The following is a 23315-nucleotide window of genomic DNA, read 5'->3' on the forward strand; positions in this document are numbered from 1 at the left end:
TCCTTAATGACCTGGATGCTGGAACAAAGTGTACCCTGAGAGACTTTGCAGGTGATACATGACTGGGAAGAGTAACTGACATATCAGAGTGTTCTACTGCCATCAGGAGAAACACGAGAAGGCTGGAGGAAGGGGCTGACAGGATCGTCATGAAGTTCAACAAAGATGAATGAAAAGCCCTGAACCTGGGGTAAATTTCCCCATGCACCAGTACAGGCTGGAGGCTGAGCAGCTGGAAAGCCGTTTGGTAGAAAAGGCCCTGGTGGTGCTGACCATGAATCAGCAATGTACACTTGTGGACAAGTAAGCCAGTGCATTAGAAAAAGCATTGCCAGAAGGATGAGGAAGGTGATCCTGCCCCTCTGTTCACCCTTAGTGAGGCCACACCTGCAATGCTGTGTCCATTTTTAGTTCCCAGTCCAAGAGACAGAGACATGGACATATTGGAGAGAGTCCAGAAAAAGCACCACCCATGTGATAAAGGGATTGGAGCATCTCTCCTGTGAGGAGATTCTGAGAAAGCTGGGACTGTTCAGCCTGGAGAAAAGAAAGTTTGCATCAGGTGGGATAAGAAAGTTTTTTTAGAGCAGAATTCTCTTTGTTTTTCTCATGGTCACATATGCACTAGTATTCTTTCTCCTTTTCTTGTATTCCTACATCACAGATTTTTTAATTTAAACCTGATAAACATAATATTTTTTTATGATTCTATGACTCTTTCTTTGGAACTCTAGGAATCAGTTTTTTGTCAGCTTGAGCTTCTGATTTTGATTATTGTTTGCAGCCCATGTATTCTGTCTGTGAGAACTGTCATTATCTTGTAAACCACACTCAGTTTTGCACAGAAATTGGTAGCATTTTGTCCTGTTCGACTATAATTCAGGGACAGCTTATTTGTATAGCACTCCTATTTATAATATATATTGCTTAGAAATAATTTATCTTTGTAGCTGAGCAAATTGCAGTATAATTTCACTGCTCTTGCACAGACCTTTCTCTTGTTTATAACAGTGATTTCTGAGTTACAATTTCTCCAATATAAATAATGCATTAGCTCATAATTTAAATGTGACCTATCTTTGCAAGACTGGTGACTCACTATAAAGATCTTTTTGAGTAGCTTGAAAACTTCAAGTAGATTCTGGTAGCTGATTTATCTCTTCTGATCTGTAACATGTTGTGAAGGTTTAGCTTTTATATGTTTGACAGTGCTATGAGGACCAAAACTTCTAGAGTGTCTTAGTATGAAAGGAAGTGGCTCACCAGAGAATCAGACTAACATGGGCTCTGCTAGAATATCATGCACTAAAATCAGGAGCCTAGCATTGTGGTTACGAGATAGGTTTTCTTTGGTGGAAAAGATGATTGACATAGTTCATTTCCGATTCTGTAGTCCTGGTGGTGTTGATTCTTACAGTTTGCAAAATATCAAGATTTAAACCCCATTCTTGAAATAAACATCTAAAAACATAGAATTAAAGCCATTACAGGGGCAAGGGAAAAGAGCTGCACATTTCTTAAATTGTGTTTGTTATCAAATAACACCAGTAAGCTCTCCCTAATTCTCTGCTGTCACTAAAAAGGCTTTTTTTCACTGAGACTGTACTGCACAAAGAGACAAGTGAAAGGAAGCTACATCCATTGCATCCTGTTGATACCACTTAAGGGCTCTTAATAAGACAGTGAACCCATGTATCCAGTAACATTTTCTGGTTCGAAGGAAAGAACTTGCATCCATCTTTCCCCCAAACAGACAAGTGTAAAAGGAAAGAGGAAGAAGACAAGTGTAAAAGGAAAGAGGAAGAAGACCAGTGAAAGACGAGATAAATTTAGGGTAAACTTGACTTTTTTGGAAGATATCTTGACCCTTATTTTTTTAGCTCAATGTAAATCCAATAAATCCAGGGCATGTACTTAAGGGCTTTCAAATTACCTTCATACTGGCCCCACAAGTCCTCATGAAGAACCAAAAGGCACTCTGTGGTCTACATCGCATTTACTCTATCCCAAACATTCGCACTTCAAGTTTTAGCTCTACATCTATATGTGAAATGGAAAGACAAAGAGTGATGATTCCACATAACAGCATTATTTCTAATCGCATCTACTTTTCTGTTTATCAGACATACATGAACTTGGTATTTGTGCAGTAACTGTATACAGGTGGAATTTTGTCAAAGCCTAAATAATACAAAATTTATTCTCGTTGCGTAGTTAAACATATGCTTCAGCATTTGTCTAGAAAAATATGTCTTTGAATGCATCAAGAAGCACAGTCACAGTGTAACTCTCTGTGGAGAGCATATACAGTAGTATTTCTCAAAGAAATACAGATCTAGCAATCTTGAATTTTCTCCCTTTTCAGATAACTCCCACGCCATTTTTTAAATTCTCAATAAAACATTAAGCATTATACATCATCAAGAGCAGTAGAATTATGTTTTCCAAGTTTTGTAGGCTTAGTGGCAATTTTAGCTTGACCCTGTTGCCATTTAACACTACTATAAACACTCCATAAATAAGAGAGAACAGTTGTTCACTTTTCATGTAACTTGAAGAAACACATTGTATATATAAAGTATTAAGATGGAAATCACTACACACAAATAAACAGCTAAGACTTTTAAGAGTCTTTCCATTTTTAGGGAAAAAGTCACAGTCTTTTAAGTTATTAAAATAGGTTAATTGTGAGTACCACTAATAGTATTTTGAAAATGTGGTTGTATTGTTTGGCAAGTTTGGTGTGGCATCTGATAGACTGGAAGAGAAAGTTCACTTTCAATTGCTCTTTATTTTTGTTTTGAAGTATTAGAGAAATAATAATATCTAGGTATTAAATCTTGGTTTATTCTATTTCTGAGCTGAAGCTTTAAATTTCTTATCCATTGGGGCTGACCGCAGTTAAACTACGACAAATTTTTCTTAACTGAGTTTAACGTAGCTTGGTCAAATCCCTGATTTCTAAGGTGAAGAGCCATCCACCAAAAATCAGGGTCTGTGGAAGTCTAAGCATTAAGTACAGACTGTTTGGCAGATCTTAATACATCTGATGCTATTTTAGATATAATTTGTTTCATAATTTTACTTGGTAAAATGTAAAGAATGGCTGCACCACGCCACTGTATGCAATTACTTTGTATAGTCTTGATTCCAGTGCTCCACATCTGAACACTGGAGAGAAAACAAAAATATCTTCCTATGAAACACTGAAACATACAATTACTACAGTGATCAAGGAAGAGAATAAGAATTATTTTTTTCCAAAGTTGGTACATTTCCTTTTGCCTTTGACTGTTTTCTGAGTTATCTTTTTGGAAAAAAAACCCACATTTTTTCCCTATTTGTCTTTTTTGCTTTGCTTTGCAGAGCAGGATGCAGGTCCTTCTTTATACAAAAACAGGAACCACAGATGCCTACCAGGGAACCTGTCCCAGAAATCGTGTTCTAGCAAAGCTTTACAGAGTGACAGTGGATTCCACAAGAGGCTTCCAGAGCTTTATTGGCCTATTTCTGTTGGACTAATTCACATAAACTCTAGCTTAAATTCTCCAGATCAGATTTGTAAATGCAGATTCATGAGTTTTCCTTTATTTCATGATTGAAACGCTTTTTCTAGAGCACTAGTACACAGGCTAAGACCTAAGCGTTAGCACCATAAGGCTTACTTCTTCCTTTACTGCAAGGACATTAGTAAATTATACATATCTGATGTGTATAATCTACAAGTGACACCCTGTAAATGCAAACTTCAATGACATTGATAAAATTTTGGGTTCCATAGAGGTTTTTATGATATTATTCAGGATTCTTTTTCTGACCAGAAATATTCATAGCAGTAAGAGGCAGAAAGAAGAGATGTGTATCTGAGGGTAAAGCAGACCTAAAGTAACATACCAAGTTGGCTGCTGTTGTAGGTAAAATGGGGAAAAAAAGAGTTGTGTTCTTGCCTGTGGTGCCTGACCAGAGGTTACTGCAACTGGGACTTTTTGTTACAGTTCACCATATTTATTATTTTGTAAATACAGGTCAGCATAGTCATGACTGAACATCTGGGATACCCCTTCTCTGCCCCAATCACTCTTACAGTATCTATTACACACAGATCTTTCAGAAAAGAGGGAAGAGCTTCAAAGCTCTTGATGTCAGCAATATTCAGTAAGAAAAGACTTGACCAGAGGAAGATGTTGCTTCAGCATTTCTTTCCAATATCTCATATAACAGGGAGATGAAGCAGTAGGAATTGTTGACATGTTTTTAACATGCTAAAGTTAAGGGACAAGCACTAACTAGACAAAGCAAAGTTTTAGAAGAAAAAAATATATATCATATAGCTGGCATTTTGAAATAGTTAAACAATGAAAAGACATATAATTTTTGCATCAGTGGATATGGTTCCATTCTTCTTTTGTACATATGGAACCACATCTCTTTGGATATAACGTGAATAGAAGGCCTTAGCAGATTTCCGTGAATCAGTCAAAATACCTTGATTTTAAAGAAAGTATCAAAAAGATCAAAATTAGATCTTTTCAGTGCCAGTATGCAAGTGCAAGTATCTTGATATGATGAGTTGATTATATTGTTTCATGCTTCCCAAAACAGTAATTTTATTGGCACTTGAGGTTGCAGTAGTTCATCTCTTTCCTGTCCTTGGAGTCTGTGTTGTTTCCTTATTGTCTTGCTTTGAGCAGCTCTCCAATTTCTGTTTTTCAAGTAGTTTGAAATACTTCCCCCAACAGTGCTCACACTTGTGATTAAACATTTTTCTTCGCATTTTTTTTCTTCTCCCTCACACTTCTGTCTTCTACATACAGCATCTCTCTGTATCTGCTTTTCATTTTTCAGTTTAAATTCCTTTCTTAGCATTGATGCAGCCAGTGGTGCACAGTCAGTTTAGATTGCTCCCATATCAGATCTACTGAATTTCAGGCTAACTTCTTATTCCCAGTTCAGCTGTCAGTGCGTCTATCAAAGCTGCAGAGGTTCTTTCAATAGTTTTCTTGCATACTGCCCTACTTAACTGCTCCAACCCATTTTTCCCTCAGGAAAGTACTTGGAAATATATTTTCAATTTGAAACAGAGGGTTGGAAGGTGTTCTTGCTTGGCTTAGTACGGTTCCATCCCTATAATATATTTTTACATCACTTTTCAAAATGAAAAATTATTTTAAATTAAAAAATATACTCTTCCTTTTGAATATGTCAAATGACATGTTTCAAAGACTTCAACATGTTTTCCAACATTTTTCAAGTGGAGATATTAATCAAATCCAGCCCTTTCCTCTGAAAAATCTGTTTCAAGAAGTGTCAAAGATTTCATGACAAAATGTCTGGAAAGCAAAAGCAAAATATCCTGTAAGGATTTTTCCTTATTTTCCTCCTCTATTTAAAGAAAAACCTCTAAAACAATCTACCAGCCTGTTCTTACTCTCCTGGAACTGAAGTGCATGAACTACTTCAGAACCAAAGATGGTAGTACGCTACTATTTATTTCCATTCTGGCTTATGCTTTGTTTGCTGAAATTGGAGTAAACTTTTGGAGTACAATTTGTAACAGAAATATAAACCCTTGAGAAATCAAAGCTTATAATAAACTGAAATACTGTCAGACCCTGAACTGTGGTTCCCAAATTGCAGTGCTTGAAATGCAGAAAAACAGAATCAGGGCCCTCTAAAGTACTCCAAATTATAGTCTATCAATTGTTCTGTAGGGCAATCACAAGCCTATTTTGGTAGAATAATTAAATCCCATCAATGAGCTATTTGTAACTAAAATTAGGCATACCAGGGTCATGTCATTACATTTTTTACAGTCAAGTACATGTTATTAGAACTGTTGTATCCTCACAGTTACATTTTCCTTGAAAACAATTTTGCTCTAAATATGAATTGTTTTCTTGAAAAGAAATTGTCATCATTCTTGGAAAAAGCATGTGTATATGTTTATGCATATTGAATGTAGGTGTGCGAACAGAAATGCACCGATGTTTGTGCACTCACACCTGCTTATTACTTCAACAGGAAGCCTCCAGGCTTCAAAGCAGTTCATTGCACAAGTTCAAGGTAATAAATGAATTGTTTATTACTTACAGTACATATCTGTTTTCAGCAAATTGAAAATGAATTGAATAATAGGTTGTGAGTAGTGCACTGTATTAGTATATTTATCACAGAGCTGTGACTGCACTGCAGCAGAGCTGCAAATTCATTGGCACATCCTTGCTTTTCATGTCTTTAGACTACAACACTCATTATATTGCAATTTATAAAAATGTTTTAGGGCTTCTATAAGAGAATAAAATACTGATGTGCACTAAGAACACAGATAAAGGACAGGGGAATAAGTCAGTTTAACCTATATGCTTCATGTTTTATACATGATATTTTAGCTAAGCATATTGCTGTTTCTGGTAGATGGCAGAATTTTCATAGTAAAGGCGAAAAAGCAGATTGTGTAGATTTTAGCATATGCTCTGTGGTAATTTGGAGGAGAATAGAGCAGTGAAAAAAGATAACTCATTTCTGTGTTACTGTTTATTGCTGTTGTCGTTCATGATGACTGCAGCGATAGGGAGGAGAAAATTCCATCGTGATAACATCCTATGCAAATAAGAATTTAAACCCTTTTTTTCTGATTCAAAAATGATGAGAAAAGGGAATAGAGAAGGGGGAAAGGGTTATGAGTAAATATGCACATATTATGTTGCCTCTAACCGATGATGAAATATACTTAATCTTTGTGACTCTGTGGGTCAGCTCAGGGAGAGTGTTCCATGAGAGAGTGTAAATAATGTGTGAATGCTGTCTACATCTGATTCATTCATGATTGATCCAAGTCAAATTTAAATTAATGACACAGAGAACTTAGTCTATATGTCCTTGCCAATATTGAACAAACTAGGAGATGGCAAGGATGTACTGCAAAAAAAGCATGCTGACCTCAGCTCTTCCTCTATAGTACAGTGGGATAACTAAAAGTCTTAGTTGGTTTATTTTTGCTCTACCAAGAAATAAGGAAGATCTGAGTTTCTCCCAGAGACAGGAGAAATTAGTGTCCTTGACTTACGTGTTCTACTAGAGATTTAATAATGAAACTGGCATTTATACCAATTGTCGTTAATAAACGTCTCAGAAACATTTCACATTTGCTTCCATCTCACATTTGCTTTATTGCATAGATTGTGTGTTTTGCTTTATTGCATAGATTGTGTGTTCTGCTTTACTCCCAAGACTATGCTTTTGTTTTGAGGGGGAAAACCTTCACTGCTTAGGCAGAAAGTGTTTTGTACAATGCTTACAGAACAGACTCCTCTGGTTACATGGTTACTAGAACAATCCACTGGAATTAACAATTTATAATCTGAATGGTAATGCAAGATCCACAGTTTCTGTCAAAACATTAGGACTTGTCTTAAATTTACTATGAAATTTGTATTTGTAAGATAAATGGCCTTTGAGGGAAGCTTCCAGATTTTGGCTAACACAGTGTAGAAGGTGGCCATATTCATAATACTAATGATAGTAAAGAGTAAAATAATAATAATAATAATAATAATAATTTTAAAAGGTCGTTTACATGAAACAAATCAAAATCAAAATCTAGTTGTACCAGGCAGGTAAAAACACCACTTGCTACAGTGATTTTTTTAGGACTATAACCATTGTTGAGTATTTTTAAACAAAGTCATTTAGGTAATTTGCATTTTGCAAGATTAGCATCACTTTGGTAGTACCAAATCATGCTTTAACTAAAATGCTGTTGCAATTGGGACATTGACTTGCAGTATGTTTAACTCAAAACCTACCAGCTATAAAAGCAACTCCATCTCATCATGTCATAACCAGATTAGTAAATTAGGATGCTGAGCCAAAACTGTATTTATATCAGTAGTAGCTGATGGCATCTGATAGCTCCATGACCATCAGGGTGATTCATATGCTCTTCATTTGCCAAGCAAGAGGTATTTAATGGGCTGTGCTTTTTGCATATGAGGCAGAAAAACTTTTATCACTTGTTTGAAGATCAACATGTCATCATTGTCATCCCTGATTAAGAGGCAGGCAATCAAAACAAGTAATGCAAAAGATAAGATCCTCTATATTGTGCACCAAGGAGTGGAGAACTGCCATAGCCAAAAGCTGTGACAGCCCACGTCCAGGTTTGACTGACACAGCAAGAGGCTTTTAATATAAAATCATCCATCAGTATTATAGTCATCTTTATTACTATTTCTTTACATTAACGTAAAGATTTCTAATTACCAGTTTCTTTATTCCCCAAAACATAAATTTAGGAATAATCTCATTTAAAACACACCTCTATAAATTCTGTATTTGCCTGGTGATTCAATGCATGATCACTTGTATTTATTATCAGGAAATATTTTAGGCACTCTTCTGTACTATATAGGGTGTTCACTGGTTCACATGGTCTGATAATTATGATCTTCTAAAAAATAAGAGCAACTTTCTCCAACTATCTAACTTGGATTATAAAGTTGACATCATAAAATCCCAGGAGCTGTATTTGATTAAAGCTGTAAAAAGAAGAAAAAATTAAGAATTAACAAGACACCAAAGAATCTATTTTATGGTTTGTTCTCAAGGCCAGCCAGTATGTTCAATTTTACCTATTTGAATTAGCAAAAGACAGGTGATTAGATGAATACAAAACTAATCCAGTCAGATTTTGAATGGGGCAACGCTTGGAAAGGTTTAAAAATTTCTTCAGAAACTTAGTAATTAAAACCCGTGAGATTCTTCTGGAAAGTCTCAGTGCTTAACACACATTCTCATATCCCCAAAAGGTCTGAGCTGTGCCAATGTAAGCTTAGTGAATAACTGCCACTCCTGTGTGTTTGTTCAAATAATAAACTCAAACACGGCAGTCAAAAAGAAATTGTTACACAACGCAGCTCTCATCTGCTCTAGAAAGCCTTTACTTGGTTAATGACTAGCCAATGGTCTTCACAAGGTAATGTAAAAGGTTAAAAACAAACCCATTAGAGATAAATAATATTTAGTAACTGGCTCTTCATAAAAGTTTATTCTTCCTTTTGTTTCAACTCATTTAACAGGCTTAAGATATATGCAAATGGTCTTACTTACACCAGCTGAAGACCTAAGCCTGCATTTTCTGACTAAAACATTGTGCAACAGAAGTTGTCATTTTTATCTAGCCTAATTAGTTCATTTTATGAATTTCTGGGTTTATCATCTGCCTCTGTAAGATTATCACAGCACACTCTAGTTTGCAGCTTTTGGACTAGATGGAGCCCATGGGTCATTTCCACACATTTTATCCTGATGTTCCCCCTCCCTGCCCTGTCCCACTCCAGAGAAGACAGACGGCACCTGAGCAAGTGCTGCCCAATACACCATCTCCTCCTGCTTCAACTCCACACAGAGCTGGTCTCCTGAAGCAATTGGTAGGAACTGACATAAGTGATTCCAGGGCTGTGAAATTCCCTCTTTGTTAAGTGCCGCAGTAGATTCATCCTGCCCTGCTTTGCTTCTGCAGAAGTGGCAACAGTTAAAGTTGGACAAAAGTAGTTTTTCAGCCATCAGACATCTCAGAGCCTAGGTTATGCATAACACACAGGTACAGGAAATTGTCTACAACAAATGCAGAAGAATGGCTTATCCAGCTCCTGCAATTGCTAAGTGGAACCAGCATGGTTTAATTCTAAGGAACTAATTTGTGAAGTGCTCTGATAATTAAGAACAATAGAAAATAAAGGAAAAGTCTCTACGTAGTTGTGTACAAAATAAAAACTGCATAAATCCAAGAGGATCATTTAATCCAAATGAGTTAACGGTGGTATTTTATCGATTAGTTCTCCATTAATCATTCTAACGCAGTTTAGCATGGAACCTTGCAGATTTGAAGATAACACCAAAAAACTGTTTGGCAGCCTTTACTGGGAATACGGCATAAAGGAACTTTTCTTAATCAAATGTCACTGCATATTTTAAAATTGATTTATTCTTTGTAAATCACAGTCTTTAAAAGTACCAAGTATTTTGTTTTGATCTCATGACAGAACAAGTTTGATAATGTCCACCAAGGAAACATGAAGGCCTTGTATTGCTGTAAGTGACAAAGAAAGAATAGCCACTACTTGGTTCAGGTTTATTTAATTCTGCCATTGTTGATTATATGCATCTGTGTACAATTAGCTTAGAAGTCAGCAGCAAATTTAACTAGTTTTGGAATTATTGTGAATCTAGATTAATTTTACAGTCCCTTCCATCTTCCCTTTGTGTTGCCTTGCATAGGAGTTCCAAATCCTGTTGCTGAAACTCTCAAGGTCACTTTAAGCAGTTTGTTACATTGTAAGAAATAAGAAAGAATCTTACAGGCAGATCAGCTGATTTTACTTTCACTTAGGATACTCTGAAAAACATGGATTCTCTATGGAATTGTTAATTTTAACCTAATTGTGGTACAGTAGGACTCTGCAATAGCACTCTGTCCTTAATTGGGTTATCTTATTGTTCAGTATGTTTTTACCAGGATGAGTGCAATGCGTTTCTTTGCATTAAAGAGCAACATCACTGCAAACAGATACTTATGTTTAGAATGTTTTTTGTGATTTGGTTACCAGTTTACAGAATGTCTTTTGAATAAACAAACAGATCTCCAGTGATTCAAGTTACCAGCTGAAAGCATTTATTGGTCCTACAAATTATTTTCCTTGTATGTTATTTTATAGGTGTAATCTTTCATGGTCTTCTTGAGCAGTCAGGTAATCCTGAAGAGTAAATAACTTCTAAATTTTTATAATGTTTCAATGGTCTTTTTCTGGGTGTGAATGAAGGTTGACGGTGACAGAACAACACACTCAAAAAGGACAGCAGTATGCATTTTAAAGGATCTTTCCAAAAAATGCTGATTAAAAATACATATTTGAAGGATATTTTTAGAGGTGTTAAAATGGGCAACTAGTGGAAAAATACTGGAAAACCACTCAAAAAAACCTGATTGTCATTAGTTCTGAGGCAGAGAACTGGACAAAAGAAGCAGAACAGAAGCAATTTGGGAGAAATGAGAGGTGAGGCGTGAGCATGAGCAAGATTAGATAGAGGTTTGATGATGAGAAGGAAAAGATTGAATTTCATGTTAAGCATAATTCAGCCTGGGTTATTTTCCTTTGCAAAAAGCCTTTAACGTTTTTTTCTGCTCTACAGAAATTCTCACGCTGTTGTTATCACTGTAGCACTTGAATTCTTTTCACTACAGTTGCAGCAGTACATGTCAAATATCTTGTGTGTGTTGTGTGTAGTTCTTTCCTTCCTTTTGACGTCTCAGGTGGAGGAGCAATTGCACAGGTGAATGTTTAGTTTTGGTAATTTCTTGGCTCAATTGTTTCAAATTTATATATAAATAGAGTTGGTTTAGGTTGTATCAACACACAGGCTGTATTTTGCACTTATGCTAGAGATAGGAAGTGTGAAAGGGAAGCAGGAAAGGAAAAGTCAGGGAAATTAAGGAAAGGTCTGTGTTTTACAGGAGAGAATAGTGAGATTTTTGATGGTTCTTCAGTACTGAGGGACTTTATTTAACAGTCTGCATGTGGACATATGGACATTTGCCTTTCTGCACAAAATAACTTTTAATCTTCTTGCTCAAATGATCTCTAAACCTAAAAATTGGAGTCAAATACTATACACTTTGGGCACAATATGTCAGGGGAAGCTGGTTAATGTTTTAAATAACCCTGCCCTGAGGGATATAAAAAGACTGAGGCAGTGACCTGTTGACTTACAGGAGATAAATAACACAGTTACAACATTAAGAAAATATTATAATCACATAATAAGAAAAGAGATTGAAAGAAATGCTTCCTGTTTCTTATGGAATATGAAAATATCTACATTAGAAAGGTGTCTGGAGAGATCTCTGAGCTCATTCTCCTGCCTTCAGGCAGAACCAAACATATTTAAGTCATTCCTGGTGTATGTTGAGTTGTTTCTGAAAATACTTTCTACTAGTAATGAACCTCATTGCATCTTTGCCCTTCCCCTGTGGACATTCCTAAGCTTGTAACCTTCCTGTTTCCAACAACTTTTTGTGCCACTGAAAATCAGCCCTTGCTCATTCCTGCTGAATAGGCCATGAGGATTTCTCCATGGATCTGATATCACTCTCCTGCTTATACTAACATGATGTGATCCCTTTTCTTTGTCTTCTTTTTTTTTCTTCCTTGCTGACCATAGTATGTCAGGCTCACTTAGGATCACTGTATCACATGTGGAACAAACCAAACATAAAACCACAAAAAACTCCAAAGAAACAAAATCAAAAGAAAAACACAAACAAACAAACCCAGCAAACCACACCAAACAAGACCAACAAAACAACAACAAAAAAACCCCCAAAATTTTAAGAAATATTATGATTTTGTGTTATGAGGTGACAGGCTTAACCTGATGTAATTTAACAAACAGAAAGATCCAGACACCTGTTTATCTGGCTTTAGTAGTTTTACTATGCTTTTGAGGAAAGTAAGGAGTTATCATGAAGGAAATGCAAGGTAGAGTAGATTGCAGCAGATGTTTATCAACAGTGGGTTGTTCAGGATTAACCTGATCTCCTTCTCTGATAAAGCACTGTATTTTTTGTCTCAGACAGGAAAAAGTAATAGATCTATTTTGTCAGACATCAATAAAATATTTGATATATTGTAATGATGAAAATTATTAGCTAAACCAGGAAAGATGAGGTTTGAGAGAGGAATTGCAAAGTAAGTTGTGAACTGTCAAATGGAATTGCCTCTCAATTTATACTGATGGGCTAATGGCTGGCTGGGAGATGAGAGTTGCTCAGAGATCAGTGCCAGAGAAAATCCTATTTAATACTTCAATCTTGGCTCAGAATTAGGAATATCTTGATGAAACATGCTGTCGATACAGCTTCAGCCTAGAAAAATAACTTTAAAGATTTGGATGATACAATGGAAGCTACAGTACAGAGTAATGCTGTTGAAAACAGTAGGAAGATTTTCTGTATGTAATGGAAGTAATTGGTTGGAAGTGATGAAAAGAAGAAGGATGGGAATTTAGTGAAGGTGTTTAAGGCATTGAGCAATCTCAGGATGACTTTGAGTTACTATTCTTTGGTAGTCAGCAAAATGCTATATATTAAGCAAAATAATTTCAGTAAAGAAATATGAAAATGTTGATCAATTCTGAAATAACAAAACATTGATAAGACCTCCTCTAGAATACTCAGCAGAATGCAAGTGCAAGCAGGAGAAGAGTTACAAGGAAGAACTATGGAAAATATCTTTTCCAACAGGAGACTTCATCTCACAAAACTACAGATTAAAGGAAGCTATGATTGCTCTCTGCAAAGTATTGAGATATAAATCCAAAAGGAAAACAAACATTGTTTGATAAACAAATCAAAGGTTCCAAATAAAATACCAAACCAACAGCATCTGTAAACTCTCTATGGATAAATTTTGGGGTGGAAATTAAAAGACAGTGTATCACACATGAAGGGATTAAATTCTAGATTTGCCTTTCAGAAGGAGCTGTAGAGCAAGCAAGTTCTCAAAATGGAGTCTGCAACATTTTGCAAGTTCTTAAAATGTAGGTATCCACAATGGGAAGAGACACAACTTAGTGATGAGGAATTTGCAGTTCTGTTTTGTAATGGTTTCTAACTTCAGAGCCCAGTTTAGGAAGAAAGTGCTGGTTTGAAAGTTTGTTTTATTTTATTTTGCTTTTTTTGTAATGAAGCCTTATTCCTCAAGGAGAAGAAAGAATTGAATTGCCTGGAAACAGTATTTTAACATAAATCATCTGAAAATCATGTATGCATTGAATTTTTTTGAGGTTTTGAGTGTAAAAATTTTGAATGTCTACTAAATGATAAGCATAAGGTAGATAAATGATTGTGTCTGCTCAAAATACAAATTCTTAGCAAGATATTTGCATATTGAAATTTGTATCTTATTCTCATTTTATGGAAAGAAATGTGTTTGAAAAAGAATGGAGTTTACAGTGATAAATCTTATTCTTTATTACATTGTTTACTGAATTCAAGCAGGGGGGTTTTTTTGTAATTTCTACAAATTTTTGTAATTTGTAATTCTGGATATCCATCATTTCCTGTAAACTCTATTATAGTAGGTAAGGTTTGTCCAAAATGTGGACAGATGAGCACCAGATTATGTTACAGAAGTTTGCTAATGGATTTAATAGAAAATAAATCCTAAAATTCTGTCTGATAAAATAAACTAACAGAAAAGAGGGTGAAGGGAGAACTTCAGGAAATGATCCTATAATCTGATTTAGCCTTCAGTGTGCACCAACATTAAAATAGTATTTACTCCATTTTTCTAAATGCCCCATCTTTAGAACAGGAAAAATCAAATGAGTAAAAGTAAAATTTTGCAGATGCAGACTGTGTTAATCCAACCATCCTCCTGGAAGCATAAAATAAACATCAAAGAGTTTGCTGAATATCTCTGTTTTTATTACTTAATATGCTCCATTAAATGATACAGATAAATATCTAGTTTTCATCTCTGTGAAGATTAAGTCATTTACCTCAGTTATATAGTCAGTAATGCAGTCTCTTTACTAGTTATGCTGCAATAAAAGTAAGTTATACCACACTAAAATGTGAAACTAGTTGCAAGCATTACATATGAGAGTTCATATAAATAGCTGGTGAAACTCACATAGAAAGATGTTTGGTTTGGTCATTGGAAAATTACTTTTCAAATAATGTATGCTCAATTGTAAATTAAGAAGAAAATACATAAAAAAGTTATTTTGAAAAAGTACAAAACCATATTCAGATTTAGGAACTTTTGTAGTTATTTACAGTCTCAAATAAAAGTTACTTTTATGAGATTATTTTTGAAATGTCATTGCTCTTTCCTTTCCCTACTCTTGTACCCACCAGCTACAGATTAATGTAAATTGTTAATTGTTTGGATGTTCAGAAATATACTATTATATGCTCTTGTTTTTCTTCTGCAGTGTTGAGAGCCCAACTGAATTGCAGTAATCAGCTCTATCTATTCATTTAGCCTGCCACACTTATAAAACTAAATGAATTCATTAAAACCATGTTGAAAACAATTTATTGAACTGTGATAATTGCCTCAGGTAGTTTCACTGTATTTTACTGTGAAAAGAAGATTTTTAAATGCTTTGTTTCTTGCTTTAGAAGAGCATTTCTTAAGAACTATTTTTAACCACGCTGGTATTTTCTGATCTTTTTGGAGAAGAATGGGTAGCCTTGAGTTCTAAAGACTGATCTAGGATGTGAGACATCTATATTCTGTATATTCTGCGGTACATGTACTGGCATGCATAAAACAAAAAATCTTTTCTAAATGTGAGTGAACAATATTCAATTCTCCAGTGCATATTGTGTCATAAGTTATTCTTGGTTGTTGAGCCATGCATGCCAATGCTCAGTTAAGTGGAAACTGAGGGAATAAGACACTGTAAGCCTTTAGAGGAATGACCCAGACACTTCCAGTTTCAATAAGTTTCTACATAGGAAAGCAAAACTTTCCTTGAGTGTTGTTTATGAGAGTGTCATAAACTGTCACAGGAATATGATGAACTTCAGATTTATCTTAGAGATAAGAATACTTAATTTTTAATGCATTTCTGAAAAGATTCTCTTTGTCTAATAGGGGGTCTCCTCGTTTTAGTTTTTAATTTCATAATAAAAAAATATAGATTTGTCAAAAAAAACATGAAAGGAAAGCTCCTTTGCTTCTTCATCAAAAAGGCAAAGCCTGTACTGAGTCTGATTGTAATTAATTTATTAAGGAAAAAAATATTCTTTGAAATGGTATTTCAAAGCCCTTTCAAGGAAAAGAAGTTTAATGTTTTCAGAGGTGAAAGTAAATGGTAATTCCCATTTCTTACTGCATTTGATAAAATAGAAGCTGGCCAAACTCAAATCTTTGAAATCACATTTAGATAATATTTCAAACAATAAATATATGTTCTGCTATAACTTTGGTTTTTTGCTGTTCCACTTTTACTTTTGCATTCCTTCCACTTTCCAGCAGCAGTGTAGCTGAAGAAGAAAAGCAGGTGTGTGGGAGAAAGGTGAACAGCACTTGCCAAAAACCCCTATGAAGAAAAACTAACACAACTTTTATAACAAAGACTGTAATTTGTTTTATTAATGCAGCTTTACTAATTTCCTACCATCCTAGCCTTTTATCCCGTTACTGGCAACAGAAAGATGAACAGCAACCCAGTGGCATTTCGTTTTTAACCACCTGCACAGCAGGAGGAGGTGTGACTTGTGATGTTCTTTTTGTTTTGACTGCTGAGTACCAGTCATATGTCACTTAGAACCCTGATTTATGATGATTAATCCATTCCACCTTTAATGTGCTTTTTTACAGTTTGTAAAAGGGCTTCAGCAAAGCCTTGATGAATCTTTTATGCAGTTGTGTGTTCAGATATAAATTCTGTTAATCCGCCTAAAATAGCAAGGATTAATGACTAGACAAGGACGTGATGCACTGCTTGTGAAGCTCAAAATTTCACTTTGTGTAAATCTTGATGCTCATTTAGGTTTCTCTTTCTGTCTTTGCATCTCATCCTGACAGGTGTGTGCCCAATCACTGTGAACATGATGGAAAATGCACCCAGACGTGGGACAGTTTCAAGTGCACTTGCGATGGAACTAATTACAGTGGTGCCACTTGTCATAACTGTAAGCTAACCTGCGGTTTCGAAATTTCAATGGAGTAGGGAAGTCTCTCATGTCTTTTGGTTGAGATTAAAAAAATCAAAGTCTTCCTTTCTGGTTGTTAAAGATCCTCAAGCCTTTTTTGAAAGAAGGTGTTGGCTTAATCACGTTCTGTTTTATCTGCATCGGGATGTATTTATACAGCACTGTGCTGCACCATGCTACACACCAAAGCAGTGCAGCAGCAGTTGGGTGCACTGAGAAAACACATTCTCAGCAGTTGCACGCGAGATACAGTTTCAGATAGAAACAGTGAATCTGCCCCAAGCTGTTGAGGAGAGCTGCTGACTGTTGCTAGAGATGCTGGTTCAGGTTGCTAATCCCAAAGAATGTTTATATACTTATTATCAGCCAGTTTAAAATCTAATTATCTGTTGAGTGTTATGAGTTTTTGAAATAAGAATATTTCCTATGAGCTCCACGTGCCCTACACTTTTAAAGCACAGGAAGAAGAAAGGTACAGTTGCCCTTTTACAGGTGCTGAACAATGCCTGCTGAGTCAGTGGCATGCATCTTCTGTTCCTCCTCTCATATGCTGAAAAGTGGGATTTTCATCTGCAAAGTGTATTCTAAAATACCTAGGGCACAGAGAAAGCATATGCAGTCCTTACTTTTGCTCACTTCTTTCTTTTGCCAATCATCTCCTAATAATGAGAAGAGAGTAAAAAATGCTTTTGAACAGGTGATCAATTGAAATTAAAGCCAGGATTTATGGAGATACAAATTTATATTACTTTATTATTTACCTTAAATATAGCTGTGTATCATTTTACAAAGAGAATTGAAGATTTTTTTTCAGTTATAATCAAAAAGCCCAAATAAATGAGAAATTTTTTGACCGTTCACAGTTGTCTGGATTACAACAAAAATATAATTTATGGTTAAAGATGATATAAATGTAAGAGGCGTTATATTTTATGGAGTAACTATTAATACATTAAGTGGCAAAGTTCAATGATCTGGCTATTGAAAATGTGAAACAGTAAGAGTTAAATAACAAGTTAATGTTGATCAAAGCGAAGTATTTAAGGTACCAATGCCTTGAGGAGAGATTGCATGGCAGCCCTTTTTCCACTGAGAGGGAATGTGGACCGTGACGGCATGGCTGCATCTCATGTTAGGAAAGAAAACACAGAATTTATGTCTGTCTGTGCTCCTTTGTGGGTGTGCAGACCAGCTTTTAAGACATAGCTGAGCATGGTTAAGCTTCTTGAGTTCCAAAGAGAAGCAGCAAGGACAAGCAGACGGCATCACTTCGTTGAAATCACATTTATTACAAAGAGAAGAAATAATAATCCAAGGAGATGTGACATTTTTCTTAATAGGATTTTCACCTGCCTTTTATGGATAAAACAGTGCAATAAGGCAAGTAAAAGGCATTGCTGAACTGCAGTATCAAAAGAGGGGTTTGGAGTATATTGTCCTGCCTTTATGGCATGGATAAAGTGTATGGGATTACATATACTCTCCAGGTCATTTGGAGACACATTGTTCAAGAACTTCTATTCTTCTAGTTCAGGAAAAGTTTCTAACTTAGATGTGTAAGCTTTAGTTTTGTTACATTTTTGTGTTTAAAGAACATAATTTTTGGTTTTTGTGTGCTGCTATATTTTAGAAGTCTTCTTTTTACAAAACAAGGTTGAGCAGAAAGTTATTCGCTTGATAGATACCCTGTCAGAATGTGTAAAATTCTATGCCTTTCTAGAGTATCAAAGTTAATGGCACAAAAATGAGTGAAAAATAAAAAATTCCAGCATCAAGATACAGACTGAGACAACCTTAACTCTTCCTTTGTTGAGCAGGCAATAGCTGTCAGTATTTACAGGAGCATGTTCCAGATACAGCTGCAAATAATGAGGGGATTTGTTGAAGCTTGCCAGAGGTTGCAGTTATGCTGTCCTGAGGTCTGGGACCTCAGCTCTGCTGCATTGATGCTGACCCTACTGTCCTTTCCTACCTGTGCCGTGTGTGTGTGTATACTCAGACATGCTTAGTGTGCTGCCTTTTGCTTTTGAATTCTAAAGTTTGTGGCAGAAGCAGGATAAAAGATATGCTGGGGAAGGAGGGAAGTTGGAACAATAACTGGTGTGTGGTATAAAAATAGCTGTAAGCAATTTTAAACAGCCCTACAGATTGCATGAAAAATATAGCAGATGTCATGATTCTATGGAGCTGGAAAGTGTTTAAGTGCAGATAGCACTTGTTCAGTACCATTCTACTTAAAGATAATGTTATTTTACAAAGCAAATTGTATTATATGCCACAGAAAAATATGTTTTTCTTTCCTCAATATATGCTTGTGTGCGGGGTATAACAGCATTACTCAAAGAGGTTGAAGTCAAGTTTATGTTAGTGGGGATTCTAATTCCATAGTTGATGATTTTAATGAGTTTGAGTTATGCTGAACCAAAAGGAACGAGATAATTCTGTGTTACTGAAGGGGTTTTTTCAGTGAATTGGTTTTGCTTTGGTCAGGTAATTCAACTCTTTTCTGAGCTTTTGACCTGAAACAAGGCAAAGCTTTGCAGCCTTGACTGAATTTCAGATTGCAGTTTTAGGTTCCTTTGAAGTTGAAACTCAAAGACAAACGCCAGGGATGAACTCCTTGAAGTGAAACAGAGAAAAAGGTTTGCATGAAAACCTTATGAATCAAAATGACTTTGTTTCACACAGGTCTGGCCATAATACACGGTATAATAGTGAAAAGAACAGTTAGGCTAGAGATATGGAGAAATATGTATTCTGGGGCTGAGACGTAGTGGGGGCTGTAATCCAAAAATAAACAGCAGGAGAAGGAAAAGTTCCAAATGAATAAATAAATCTGAAATAAAAACTTTAGTTATTATCTCTCCAACTGTGTAAATCAATTACACTTGTTTTCTATTTTAAGATTATGAAATAATTTGCTTTTTGGAATACGGCACTCTTAAAAGAAGGCTCTTCATCTTTCAGAGAATCTTTCAGAATCTCCAAGCTCTGTGTCTACTATCTTGTTATTTCTCAGAGACTTAAGATGCCATTCAGAGGAAATTACAATTTTTTTCATCCAGCTACAGCTGGGTCCCTGAAGCCCTACGGCAAATTAACCAGAAGTACTGGAAAGCTGTATTTCTCATTGCATGTTAAATACCCTAGGAACCTACCAGATTTCTTTCAGCTAAAAGGTATTCATGCCCAACAAAATGCTGTGGACTGGCAAATACCAGACTAGAGCATTGATTTTATCATTAGGCAGGACTGAAAGATAAATGAATGTATTTACTTTAAAAGAATGATTTACAGTGATGCAACATTTACAAAATTATTTAAAAATTAATTGCATTGTAATTAACAGCAAGTATCATCCTTACTAGCTTTATTATCTATATTTTAAACCCTGACTAATTAACTTTTGCAGCCTACCAAAGGCTGGCCTGTTCATGCAGAATTCTTAGTGATACTTTTCTAGAGTTTATTAGTAAATGTTTCCTGAAACCTTTGAGAAGAGGAGCTCATTTTCCTGATTATTTCTGATCTCCATCACTTTGCATGAGTTTATTCATATATTTTTAGGTTCTAATATTATTCCTGCTGTTTAAAGCTTGTTTGAAACAGAGTGGTATAATTTTAAAAATCATGTATCAGCATAACTAATGATCATTCAAGCTTCTTTTTGTCAGATTTTTATCATATAGGTCAAAGCACACTTTTTCTAGAATCTGCATTTAAGATAAACACAAGAAAGGACTTACAAAATTTACCATGACAGTGATGTATCTACCTTCCACCTCCTGCATAAACTTTGTAAGGTTTAGGAAAAAGCCAGAAGCACCTCTTTTGATGATATTTGCCTTCTCCTAATGATTCTCAGTAACAAAAATCTCAATTTTCACTTAAAAGATTAATCTTAATGATCATAGAATCACAGAATGGTTTGGGTTGGAGGAAACCATAAAGATCATCGAGTTCCAACCCCCCTGTCATGGACAAGGACATCTTTCACTAGACCAGGTTGCTCAGAGCCACTTCCAACCTGGTCTTGAATACCTCCAGGGGTGGGACATTCACAGCTTCTCTGGACAGCCTGTTCCAGTTTCTCACCATCCTCACAGTAAAGAATTTCTTCCTAATATCCAATCTAAGCCTGCCCTCTTCCAGTCTACAACCATTCACCCTTTTCTTAATACTACATGCTCTTGTAAAAAGTCCCTCTCCAGCTCCCTTGTAGGCTCCTTTGGGGACTGGAAGATGCAAAAGATCTCTCCAGAGCACTCTCTTATGAAAGACATATTCTTCTTGATCAAGTTATTTTTCTTTAATTTCATCTTCAAACACTGTCCTTACTTTTACAGCTGTACAGATTCCTTCAAGAATATCAGACAGGAAAAGGTTTTCTTAAAAGCCTTCAGTTAGTCCATAGGAGGGACTAGCATCCAGATCATTATCTGTTGACTGTTTGTTCTCTAAGACAGTAGGTGAAATACAACCTTACATACTCCTGTCCCTAGGAGAGGCATTAATTGCATCAGAATATACGAGAATGCAACTGTGCTGACAAAGAACATACAGGATTTTTACATTTTTAGATTGGCGATTTGCCGTAAGTTTTTTCAAAAACAGTATTTGAAACAATGTAGTGATTCTTAGTTTCCATAAAAGGGAACTTGACCTCTGAATTCTCTGTCCTCTCATAGCTTGTTGGGAATAAATGTTACCCTATATTTTGGAACCTGATTCAGAGTTAATGAGGAATAAAATTTCTCCTGAAATGATAAGTACATTAGGTGTCACTGGAAGTCTATTGGGCATTGATATTTTTCCAAGGAATATTGACTATCTCCCTAAAATGAAATATTGGTTTAATAATGAGTTTAATATTTTCTAGAAACACACTTTGAGTACAAAACATTTGTGTTGTACACATTGTAGAAGCCGTGACAATTCTCATTGCTGGCTATTGCCAAAATTAATAGTCAGCAATACGAATTTAATCTGCATAGGCTCTGATCTTCAGCAAGACCTCCATCAGTTAGTTTGTAATATCTGATTTTCCTGTATTTCTATAAACAGGAAAGCAACCAGAACATTGGACTTCATACATTTAGATGGGAAAGAAAGTCATGGCAGTGGTGTTCTCCTGTCAGCAATTTGGGAAATAGTGAAAAAGCAAATACATACTTTGGCAAAATTATGCACTGAAATTTACTTCAGGGAAAAGATAAAAAGAAACTCCATCATTTTTCTAGTCATCCCAAACAAGCAGAGTATGGGTTTCCATTTCACTGGAGACTGGAGGAATTCTGAGAATAACATTGTTATCTTTGTGATAGCAAACCAATTTGCTAGAAAAAGCAGATCCCTTGCAGCTTCACAAGCATATTAAAGCATTATTTGATCAGGAAAAATACTATAAATACCTCTGTGCTCAGAAACTGTGATACTTAAAATATTCTTGTGAAAGGGTGTTCTGATCCAAAGACAGGAAGAATGTTGCTTTTTAATACACCTGAAGTGGGAGATACAACCTAGTCTGAAATGTCCTATATTTTGAGAAGGCTCAGCGTAAAACAGTCTCCTCTTCAGTTGTCCTGTGGGCATTTATGTGCAGGGCTGTTACAAACTACCACCTCGACATTTCTGAATATTTGCCAGTGAAGCATAATGTTTTAGTCATTTAGTTTAGCAGCGTTTCTCATAAACAAATCTTGGATTCCAGAACTGGCCCTTCTGCAGAAAGCTGAGTAGTGATACATGCTGCAGATCTGTGGACATGCAAGTATCTGATTTTAGTGAGATTTAGCACAATTCCTGCAGCCATATGACTGAATAGATCACACAAACCTGCATAATTTCCCAGTAGCAAATCAAGAATTTCCATAAGTAAACTTGTAGAAAGACAACACCAGACAACACAGAACAGAACAAAAACATATAAAACATGCAAACATACAAAACAACAACAGAACCTGCTGGGCTGAGTTTCTGCAGCGGAAACCTGATACTTAAAGCATGCAGTGGGACCCCACAGGTCTCTTTAGACTTGTTCACGGCAGATAGATTGTTTGAACTATGTGAAAGAATGAAAAATAATACTGGGAAAACAAACTGCTTACTTTTGAAAACATGAAAGATGAGCTTTCAGTAGGGCAAAAGCTGAGTTGCTCCCATTCCCCCTCTCCTCATATGCTTGGCATAGTTTGCCTCATTCAGCTGAGGGAGGACAGCTGCTGTGAGATGCACTAATGGGAATGAGGAGCTTTGCAGGGAGGTGAACTGTGAAGTTACCCTGAGGAAAGTGATTTTGGAGAAATGGTAAAAGTTGTTTTGACAGACCTTCTTGGTTTGGGGAGACTGGGGATGGGGGAAATATTTATGAAATTAATACTGGGCAAGGTGATGAGAAAAGGGTTATCATCTCTTTTAGCACTGTTATTAAAGACTAAGTTTTGTATTAGATGCTGTAAGAAAAGGGAGTATAGTTCCTCACCCTACCATCTCATCCTCTTGTGAGCTGTTGTTTGTGTGTCCCTGATGAAGCCTATGGTTTTGTGAATTGCTCCTTTGAGTTCCCGATTTGAGACTCTATGTGGAA

The 23315-nt window shown here is 35.8% G+C and overlaps 1 protein-coding gene across 1 annotated transcript in view; it reads left to right on the top strand.

Moving 5' to 3' along the window:
- The window catches only part of CNTNAP2 (contactin associated protein 2), a 1047411-nt gene that overhangs the window by 677313 nt on the left and 346783 nt on the right, over window positions 1-23315 (top strand). Inside the window, exon 11 of the mRNA XM_048297819.1 lies at window positions 16602-16708. Within this exon, the coding sequence (XP_048153776.1) occupies window positions 16602-16708 (107 nt within the window). The remainder of the gene's footprint in view (window positions 1-16601; window positions 16709-23315) is intronic.

The sequence above is a fragment of the Corvus hawaiiensis genome, chromosome 1 (genome assembly GCF_020740725.1).
Source record: "Corvus hawaiiensis isolate bCorHaw1 chromosome 1, bCorHaw1.pri.cur, whole genome shotgun sequence".
Lineage (NCBI taxonomy): Eukaryota > Metazoa > Chordata > Aves > Passeriformes > Corvidae > Corvus > Corvus hawaiiensis.